At 44.1% G+C, this 11,198-nt stretch overlaps 1 protein-coding gene across 1 annotated transcript in view; it reads right to left on the bottom strand.

Annotated features, from left to right (window-relative positions):
* The window catches only part of TCF4 (transcription factor 4), a 210,418-nt gene that overhangs the window by 75,261 nt on the left and 123,959 nt on the right, over nucleotides 1-11,198 (bottom strand). The window contains exon 6 of the mRNA XM_026865874.1: nucleotides 230-359. Within this exon, the coding sequence (XP_026721675.1) occupies nucleotides 230-359 (130 nt within the window). The remainder of the gene's footprint in view (nucleotides 1-229; nucleotides 360-11,198) is intronic.

The raw sequence follows: 11,198 nt of genomic DNA, 5'->3' as shown, positions 1-11,198 counted from the left end.
TTTTTTTTTTTTTTTTTAAGGCTCCTCACACATTCGACAAAGAGAGGAGCGCTCAACCAACGTTAAATAAACCCCTCCAAGAGTCTCGGCGGCGGACGCGGACGCTCGGCCACTTATTGTATTTATTTCAAAGTATTGCTAAACAGCACCAAACTCCCGATTATTTGTTGAAATGGGGGGGGAAAGAAAAAAAAAAAAAAAAAAAAAGGTTGAACACAAAGTCACTCACCCATAGAGGTGCTGTGGAGAGGCCTCCGCCGGGGGTTATTGCTAGAATACTGATAGTACTGGGAGCCAGGCTTAGTGGGGGAGAGCGCTCCTGGGTTGCCAATATCCATGTCACCTCCAAGGAGACTTTGCTAAAAGATTAAAAATATATACGTGTGTGCGCGTGCATGTTAAATCCGACTTTCCTCATCATTAGCTATTTCTCATTCCTAAAAATAACACAGTAAAGAAACCTTCACAAGCAACTGAAACACTGAGACGAGAACCTGCCAAATCTTTAAAGGAGACGGTACAAAAAATTTCCAGTGGAGCATCTTTTGCCTTTACTAGGAAAACACCAAGTCATTAATTTAAAATACGATTATTTACATTTAAAGGAGACTTACTGCCTACTTATTCAAATGCAATCAGTGTTTTAAAAACTTTTGGAGCTCTGTTAATATATTTGAAGGTTAATTTAGTTTCTTCGCTGCAAACAAGATAGTTAAGTGCACGGATTTAACAATAATAAAACTCAAAAAAAAAATAATTCCTGCTGTTGATAGAGCGGTTGGTTCAGTGTGCATGAAACAGCTTCATTGTCTATCCCCGTGCAAGGGAAAATTCGTCTCTGTGAATTAAACAGATCAGGTTTTGCACTATAAAAATCTGCACAGCAGGCTGTACGTAATATGTGATTAAAACGTGAAAATAAAATTATACATTATTAATAATTTCTGCCGTGCGATCAGAAAAAAAAAAAAAGCACCTCGGAAAACCCAAAACAATTAACGCTATTGTATAGCAGCAGCAGTAGCAGCAGCAAAGGACTTTCAATATATCCATTTTATGCCTGTACCATTAACTAACAAGATGCATCCCAGTAAACGCAGCGTTTTCTCAGCCACGAAAGGACTACGGTTTCCATGAAACAGCAGAAAACATTATCTGACCCACGCTATGAGAAAAATTATAAATCTTCGAGAGACTATGACAGAAGAACAATTTCCTGAGTAATGTTCTATTTGCTATAAACTACGTCGAAACTTACCCATAATATATAAATCCCCTGATTATACTCTGCATTGAACACATTGTTCTTTTAATTATTCTGATACGCAATAAAACAGGTGTAGATACTACCATTTATATTAAGAACAAATTTACCATTTAATAAAGAAATTTTAAAATTAAGTACCAAAAATCTAACTTTATCGTTACTTGTAATCAACTTTTACTGACTGAACTAATTACTGTACTTGATAAAGTACAGAATGTGTTTTCCCTAATCTAAATTCTAATCACCATGTCACTCACAACAGACTTAGTAATGCTTCACTAACACACTATTCACATGCAAAATACTCTAAATAGGCCAATTATGACTCTGCCCCTGTTCCCTGGTTAACCCGCTGAGAACTGAAAAATTTCACAAGGCAGTCACCAACTAAAACAAAGGCTCCTTGTTTTAAATTAAGACAGTCTTTTTGATTCCTAAATAGCTCAACAAAGTGGCATGTCTTCTGCTGAAAGCAGTTGGTCAAATATGAGCCATGAGCTGGAAAATCAGAAATTAAAACATCCTTACTCCTTGACTATACTTCTAAAAACATTTAAAGATAACTTTTGATTCTAGAAAACTATATTCCTCTTTTTCCCAGAGACGTTAAATGAGAATCGCTGACGAGGGATGGACAAATGGGCTCTGACGGATTGGGGCTGAAACCCTTTCCTGGTGTGCAGCCTAGCATCTGCCTTTACAGACCTCTCCGAGACGTAAAAATATCAAAATGCCAGGCGGAAGGCACTTTTTGCCAATATCCTTACGTTCAGCTAATGTCTAATATACACCTGCAATGACGAGGCTCCTTTTAATAAACAACACCTGCACCGGCAAAAATGGTTGCGAGTCTATTGCATAATGGCAGAGAAATATATGCAAAAACTCTCGGAAAAAGAGGGTTATCGATTCATTGTGAATACCCTCTGAAAATAAATGTAATTTTTTTGAATGTCTTGGAGCATTTCAGAATGAAACAGTGCTAACCACAGAAATTCTCTTCAGTCATATATTTTTATCACGTATACGTTTTAACATAAAGACAGACCTGCTAAATCTGTGCATGGTTTATCCATATGTCGGGTAGTCTGAAAGACTTAGAGCCATCAGCTGTATGAATTCCTATACCCAGCCTACTAGATTTCATTTGACTTAAAAAAAAAAAAAAAAGCAACAACAAAAAAAAACCAACAACCAACCAACCAACAAACGTATATAAAACAGCGTTTGCAAACTATTTCAGATTAAACACGATTCACTTTAGGAGCATAAAACATACACATACCCTATGTTGTTTTTGTTTTTTCATCCAAACATTTTTCTCTATAAAAAGATGCAGAGGTTTCTACAGAAAAAAAATCCCAAACTTGTATTATTATATTAGCAGGAAACACATGTCCCAGCCTTACAGGCTGCCCGCCTTTGCTCGAAGGCTTCTCCCTGCCACCAGTTGCGCTCCGAGGGGCTGCTCCGTCCCCTCGGTGCTCCCCAACAGGGAGCTGCTGCCGTCGGGGTTACGTGGGGCGTCCCCGGAGGCTCCCGCCCAGACCCCCACCCCAGGAGTGGGTGCCCCTGGCCCAGGGCCCAGCCTCGTGTGCCCAGCGAGCTCCTAATTAACGCTACCCATCTCGCCGTCACCAAATTAAACCCAAGCGCTACGCTCCAGACGGCTTTTTCTACAACAAAAATTAACTTTTTTTTGGGGGGAAAACGCATCTCAAAAACATTCACCCTAACTGTCACAGACTCGTTTCTTCGCTCTGTTAAGGAAAAAAAAAACCACAAACAAGTAACTCGAAGCAGCGAAAAGCTCCTTCCTTTGTCTGCTCTGGGACAGAGACCTTCTTGTGAGGTAAAAAAGAGGTGGGTCCTGTGTTAAGGGCACCTCACCGGGCACTCCGGGGAGGAAAACAAAGATAAATATATATATATATATATGTAGTTATTCTGAGATGCTTGTAAAAGGAACAACGGGCATTTATTCCTGTTCAGCCTACATGTCACACTGCTAATGGCCTGCAACAAAGAGAGAGAGAAAACGTTTACAAACCACAATGCCATCGATTACACCAGCCTTTGGAGCTCGCCCTCGCTCCAAACTGGATCTTGGGAACGCAAGGAATTATCAGGCATCCAAGTTAATATTTACCGCTAAGAAATGATGAATTTAAAAGCCAAAGCGTTACATTTGTCAAAGTCCTCGCCAGTCTTTGGCTGGGGGGTTCCCGGGTCTGTACACGGGTTATCTTCGGGTGGGAGCAGGACAGCGGGCCGCGAGACGTCGCCAAGCTTTGAGCTCATCTGTATAAATCCCGCGGGCACATTCTTGCATTAGAGCATCTACTGGACTCCCAGACCCACGCGGTTTGCAGTTTATTTGTTTCGTAATAAACAAAGCTAATAACGTATTGAATTTGCCAGTCGAATGTTACGAGTTGGAGCTAAAAGCAATCACAGAAAAGGAGGGAGAGGGGGGGAAAAAAAAAAAAAAGCAACGGAGCAAAATCCATTTTCACATCGAGCCATGCAGCTGTATTTTTTATCAACTGCAATGTTTTTGCTTTTTTCGTTGCTACACGCAAGCCTGTCTTCTTTCTAGCAATTTGTAAAATAAGTCATCGACTAGTGAATCCTGCCTCCAAAATTTGAATAACTAGACAAAGAATTAAAGCTGGGTAGGGAGAAGATACGCATGTACTATGACAAAGTAATATCCATATGGATACGATATTACCCCTCCCGGAAAAAACAAATGTTGCTTCCCTTGCAAACCTGAAGTTTTTTTGCTTTTCAGATGAAAACTCACGTGAATTTCACTTCAGTGTTTGTTTCAGACCTAATAGGTAGGAAAGGCATTTACAAAAAGGTGTTTTGTTTTCCCTTTGTTACATGAACAGGTGAGATTAGAGCATGGCAGAGCGCTGCATTTTACTAATAGAACGTTAATTCAGATTAAAGGAAAATGGCCTTGATGCCTCTAATCCGAACGCTTCTGAAAACACTGATCAGGGAAAAATACCTCAAAAAAGGCCATTTTTTTTTTGTGGGGTTTTTTTTTTTTGGCTGACAACCTGGATGTAATTTTTTTTTTTTTTTTCCTGCCATCTTCACGCTACGCCGCGATCCGGTATCAAACCCATCATCGCGGGGATGTTGCAGGCAAGAGAAAAACGGGCTTAGATGAAAACAGATTAAGCTCCTTTCCTGAACGATTGCCAAATGTTTGTGGGTCGCGCTGGCGGTGGAGTGTTCCCGCACGCAGCTGCCGCCCCGCGCGATGTATAGCGACCGCGGGACATATGTTCCCCTCTCGCCCAGAGCCTCTGCTTTCTCCCACCCGCTGGGGGTTCCTCCCCCTCGAGGATGAGGATGGGGATGAAGGCTGAGACACTCCCCACCCCACCCCCTGCACCCCAGGCTCCCCAGCATCTTCGGGGCCGACCTGGGCGCTTCGCCGTGTCTCCTACAACTCTGTTGGCTACTCGTCCAAAATGTCTCTCTAAAAGCAAAGAATTTCAGGTCGATGGTGAGAACCCACGCGCTCTATCTAAAAATCAAAAAGCCCTGCTATTTTTCATCGTGTTGCTCCGTTTCTTAAATTAAATTTTTTTAAAATTTTCAAGATCAAAGCTCCTTTGCTGGCTTTACTGGGCTCCCCCTTCCCTGCACTGTTGCCTCTGCTCCGGCACCGACGTGCCCGTGGCCGCCGGGCAACCCCGCAGCTCCTGCTCGGCTGGGCTACCCACCCACCCAAGTCAATTATGTTGTTTTGTTTTTTTTTTTCCCAGGAAAAAAAGCAGCAAGGAAGGTGTACTGTCACTTTCCTCAACCCCCAAAGCCCTGTGCACGTACCCAAGGCGATAATTTGCGGCGTTACGCTCCTCGGGGCTGGGGAGCGACTGCCACCCCCCTGCCCAATACCTGCTCTTCTCCCAGCGCTCTTAAACCATCCCCGTTTTGACTTTTTGACATCTATTCCCTTGCAAATTTGCAAACAAAGCAACTTGAAATCACATCTAATTTATGCTGAAGCGGATGAATAGGACGTAATTTTTTTCCAGATTTTTTTTTTTTTTAAAAACCAACAGATTTCTAACTGCAACTGTCCTGTTTTCCTCCCCTTTAGTAAAATCACAGGATACAGGATTATAGTTCATCATCTAGATTTCAGCTGCTCTTACATGCTCTATCCTCAGTTTATGAATTTTCACTTAAGTCAAGTTAACTAAGTCATGCCGCATACACATCTGAATCATTTCTTGGTTATTTCCTTCTGTGATTTCAATCCTCTGTTTTTAATCAAATTATGAAACTAAATTTCCACTTATCATGTGACTATCAGGGCATCTGTTCATAATCTGTCCAATTCCTACAAATACTCCTTTCTTTGGCTTTTGGAAATTTGGCAGCTCTCCGCAAAATCTTCTGTGTCATTTACGTCCAGTATTTCTCTCTAATGCCAAGTGTAAATTGCAACCCATTGATGGCAAACACAGAGAAACAATTTCCCTGGGTTTCACCGAGTGTGTTTTCAAGCTAAGGTACTGTTTTCCTTTTTTACTTAATCAACCATAATTCTTAAAAAGTATCTGCAAAAAAAATTTGACTTTTACAGCACAAAGGAACTTCTCTCACCGAGATTTAATTTTTCACAGAGATTCTTTTTTTTTTTTTTTTCAAGAACGCTCACGTGTATGAAGTGAGAGAAATTTTAATCTGTTTATTTTATTTTCTCTATCTGATGGCAAATAACCTTTTGTTTCATTTCTTCTGCCTTCTAGGGCAGCACCTTCAGATAGCTGCGCACAGTGTTCAGCAGTTTTCTTTTGACTTTGACCTTTTCCATTAAAAAATGCTTGCAGGTATTATCAAATAATTTTTCATGTTCAACTAACCCTTGTGCATTAATGTCATCAGTATTAGTTCTCCAGGTTTGGTTTTTTGGTTTGGTTTTTTTTTTTCACTATCTCTTCCTCTGCATAATTTAAAATTGCTCTTTAAGTTTAAAGCTTTCTGGAGTAATTTTTCCCAGTTGTGCTTTTTGAATATAATATCAGCACAACAACAGCAACTTTTAAAGTTCATTTACTGGTTTCACAGCAGCATTTTGCGGACACAGAGTGCTCTTAAATGTGGCTGAGGATCAACCACCTCTGGCCAGTGAGGGTTTCAGATTTGGTCCTGTGCTCGTTTTTCTCATCTATTTCAGGTGAGCGGGAAAAAAAGAAAAAAAAAAAATATCTTTGTGGCTTCTTACTTAATTTTTCCCACATTTACTCTTGGTGTTTGCTTGCTTCTTCCCATCCCTTCGTTCACCATTAGGCATGATGACTCAGATTATTATACTGCTGCTTGATTATCACTAAAGGTTAGTTACTTGTTTGCATTAACGATCCCCATCTTTCACATTTACAGTGAACATTTGCTCATCAACTGCACGGTCTTTACTGTTTTTCTAAAGCTTGAGTATAATGAAAATATTTCATTTCTTAGTATATGGGAAAAACAGGCAAAATGTGCCTCGACAGAACAAGTAAAAGGCACCAAAATTTCAAAAGGAAGAAGGGACTTTTCTCCTCCACTGAGGAGTTTTGCAAAATCCAGCCTCTGCTCCATCTATGCTTTTCTGCTGTGCAGTTTTGGAGCTGGAAATACCTCCCTTAACTGCAGTTCAGATGCGAATCCTCGTGATTTCACTGCTGCGAAGATCAGCGAAACGCGGTGTTATAGATGCTTATGGATGGGGTGGAATGTATATGTACCCAAACACACACACGGACCCCCCAAAATCGGGTGTCCCATACAACGTCCTGACTTTTCTGGACGCTACTACCCTCCCAACTCCGCCAGCCCCACGCTGCTGCCGCCTCCTCCCCGGCCAAGCACCACCGGGCTCCTTTGTGCTGGCTCCCAGGCAGCAATAAGGACATTCTCTCTGCTTTGTTATTAATCTTTCAGAATATAGTTTTCATTTACACGCTGAAATTGAGCCAGATGATTATAGTGTTTAAAAACACATGCTTAAATACAGGTAATACTCATATAAATATGTCCCGGTGAGGAACAAAGACAAAAATGGGGAAAGTCCTTGTGGTGACTGGGGAAGGGGGATGGGGTGAGGAACGCGCCATCGTGCTCACCTCAAAAAAGCCGTAAAACCTCAAAAAAAAAAAAAAAATTAAAAAACTAACAAAGCTGCTGGGTTTCTTACTGCCCAGAAGGGCTGGTATTTGGTGAAGATGGGACCAAGCGATGGAAGGGACTTTGGTCAAAGCCCAAGGAGAGTGTTTAATGCGGAGAAAGTTCTGCCTCGCTGCTGACTGTGCCCACAGAAACTCTCAGCTTTGGGTTTTAGTTGGGTTTGCAACATCCTGATGTTGCCCAGGGCTCCGGCCGCTGCGCCCAGCTCGCCCTGGGCCAGTGCCTACAGCCCCTCTGCGAGGGGAAGTCATCCGCGATTGTTGTGGGCCCCCCCCAGGGTTTGTAACAGCGCTGCGTCAGAAAGGAACCGCGGGGAGCTGAGGGGGTGAAGCCCAGGGCCCCGCCTAACGGCCCGTTCCTGGGAAAATTCACCCCAGAACCATCTGCAGGCTCCCACCTCTTTGCGTGCCGCGGTACCGGGCGAAGACTTTGCGATCAAGAAAATGAAGCAATCTTAGGACAAGTGTAGGTGCTCAGTTTGTAGAAAATCACGAAGCCAGTTCAGCTTAACGTGAATCTTATCTGAAGCACACTGGTAGAGCCATTTTCCAGGACGGAAGATTTGCTATGGAACTGAACAGCCCTCAGTTTAGCCCAGGATAAATCCTCTGAAGTCACCGGGGGCCTCCTGGGCGTTAACGAAGGAAGAATTTGGCCCAGGGACAGCAGCTGGATTTTGGGGGATTGCTGAATATAGCGAAGCTTTGTCTGCGATATTTTTTACAGAGCACCACAGCGCTGCGAGAAAACAGGCGCGTCACATCGTCAGAGAGTTCAGCCCATCTACAGCATCTATCAGAAAATCCCCCCGTCACCTATCCCGCTCAAAAATGCAAGCTAAACATGTATGGTACGATGCTGCAGGTATGAAAAGGCGCAAAAAGAGCGGGATATTAATGTATGGTTAAAAAAGGGCAGGAGAAAACCTTACGGAGGGTTGAAAAATGATCAGATAAACCCGGTATTTGTCAGTATATACGTACTGGAAGGGCTCGCTGCATTATGAAACGCATGTCCTGCTATCCCTGTTTTTCACAGTACCTCCCAGCACACAAATATCCGTATTTCTGTGCAACACTGAAGTTCAGAACATCTCTAAGTGCCCACTTTCTCAAACATCTCCAATCCTATACCATCTGGTAGGTATCAGCACTGCGGTCACTTATGGGGGGGGAGATGGACAGGAGACAGTGAGGATTAATGACATGCACAAACGAATGCTGCGCGGAGAAGGCCATTTTTGCACTATTTTTCCCTGAGAAAAATACCAAAGCCTTGCTGGCAGGAGCTGCTTCGTTGGGCTCTGCTTTTTTTCAGTTCAAGTAAGCACTTCATGATTCAGTGAGGATGTCCTACCACTACTTGCTTCAAAATGTTCCTCTCTGGCAAATTATTACAAACCCTAAAAAAAGACCCGTTAACCTCACAAGTCAATTATCATCACTCTTCCCCGTGTAAGCATTCGACTACAAACAGCTTAAGACAAAAATCCTGGCTCAAGTTGTCTCAGACAGGGTAAAATACCCTGACATGCCTCAGTCTTAAAAAGGTGTTTCGTGGCTGAATTCCCATTTTTAATGATATAATTATTGTTTTCCCTTTGAATATGAGAACACAGGAGAGGCTTACAGAAGTTCAAATGCATGGGAAACGGCATTTTTCTGAAATTATGTTAGTAATATTTTTAACCAAAGTTACCGCAAAAACATCTGAGAGAACCAAAGAAACTTCCTGTCCAAAAAAATAACAAAAAACCCTGCTAAATACTTGCAGTGCCTCGGAGGATGTGTTTTTTAACTTCTTACTATTCTGAAGATAAACAACGGCCTCCCCCTTTTTTGATGGGTGGGGAAGCAAGATTTTGTAGGGGGAGAGAAAAAAAAAAAAAAAAAAAAAAAGGCATTATCCCCCGTGTCAAAGCCAGTTGTGTGTCCCCGAGTGATTTAGCATCATCCGAGGCTGGCGTGGATCTGCGTCACGCGGGTTAGGAAAGGATGCTTAATTAGTTAAAGCTCCCTTATTTACGTGCGAGAGCGTGCGCCTGCTCTGGGGTGAGGAGCAGAGAAGTGAAACCTCAGCCACTCGTTGCAGAGGAAGCGGAGGGAAGAAGTGGGACTCGAAGCTAACGGTAGGCGAGAGCTGGAAATAAATCACGCCTGCGCGCCCCAGGCAGCGGCACGCTGCGACCCGGCAAAGCCACGGCGGGGCCCCCCGATGAGAACGAGAGCTGGGGCGAGGACGGAGGGATTCCCACCCAACCCAGAGAGCAACGGCGAAACTCGGGTTCTTTCTGCCAGGGCAGCCGTGACCTTCCCAGGACCAAAGCGAGTGAACGGCCAAGGACGACGCCGAGACACGACGCTGGCGTATGGTGCCATCGTCTTCTTGGGAAGGGACTGCAAAAAATTTAAACTCGAGCAGTTCTGAGTATCAAAATCGTGTTTCGTGTTACAAGAGCCTTATGTTTTCACTGTTATAAAGTCACATTTATTTTTTACAGAACCACGTTATGCAAATACGCCCAAACCCAACTAATGATACTTGTGGTATTTAAAACAGGAACTTTCTTTGCTCCTCCATTTTAAATTTCCCTCTGCTACTCACAATCTTCTTCCACACAGCTAAAGCCAGGCTCTTCAAGGGAACCTGATATATTCTACCACAGCACGTAGCTGAGGCTGGATAAAGTGCAAAGGCATATTCATTTCAAGTAAAGTCTGCAAAGTTTAGGTCACCTTGTGCTTAAGACAGGACAAAAAATTAGTCACCCTGCAACAACAACAAAATCAGCAAATTCAGCTGCTATGAGAAATTGGAAGGGGAAAAGAAAAAAAGACCTTTTCATGCTGATGCAGGTAAAAATATAACAAGCTGGTATTTCAGTAAGGCAGAGGGGAGCGTGCCACCCCAGCCCACTCCTGCTCGCCTGCCTCCCAGTTAGGTCAGCACTGCAGGGGGGGAAAAAACAACGTTTGGAGGGAAAAAACCAACGGGTCTAAGTCAAAATGAAGACTGTGTGCACTGGATGAAAACGCTGCAGCGTGCGCCCCAGCCACGCTGGCAGGGAGGGGACGGAGCTGAAGTGTCGCTGCCGGGCACGTTACGGTCCCCGGTGGGTTCTCCGCACATGCTCAGCACCCTCACGTTTCTGGTCTCTGTCTCCCTTCAGGATTGTCTCCTCGGGCCGCAGTGCCCATCCAACGTCTGCACGCCCCCGGGGAGTTCCTACTACAGGTAGATGTATTGCAAATAGAGTAACCCAAGGATTCGCACGCGTAAAGGAAGAGTCAGCAGCGCTTCACCCTCACGGTGCAAGTTTCATCTGTTCCTCTCATCTCTATTATACAAATAAAAGAGGATGTGAAGAAATGGCACCGTGGCTTGTATCAGTCACAGTGTGGCCAGCAGGGACAGGGAAGGGATCTGAGCCCTGGGCTCGGCACTGGGGAGGCCGCCCCTCGCTGAGGGGGTTCAGTGTTGGGCCCCTCACCCCAAAAAGGCCATTGAATGACTCGAGCGTGGGCAGAGAAGGGCAACGGAGCTGGGGCAGGGTCTGGAGCACAGGTTTAGTCTGGCTCTGAGGAAGGATTTCTGTGCAGAAGGGGCTGTTGGGCGTTGGAATGGGCTGCCCAGGGCAGGGGGGAGTCCCCGGGATCCCTGGAGGGGTTGAAGAGTCGGGCTGAGCCAGCGCTGAGGGATCTGGGGGAGTTGGGAACGGTCAGGGGGAGGG

Source organism: Athene cunicularia, assembly GCF_003259725.1.
Source record: "Athene cunicularia isolate RWA chromosome Z unlocalized genomic scaffold, athCun1 chrZ_part1, whole genome shotgun sequence".
In the NCBI taxonomy this organism is placed as follows: domain Eukaryota; kingdom Metazoa; phylum Chordata; class Aves; order Strigiformes; family Strigidae; genus Athene; species Athene cunicularia.
Note: the sequence above shows the minus strand (reverse complement) of the source record. Positions and strands in the feature narration are given on the sequence as shown.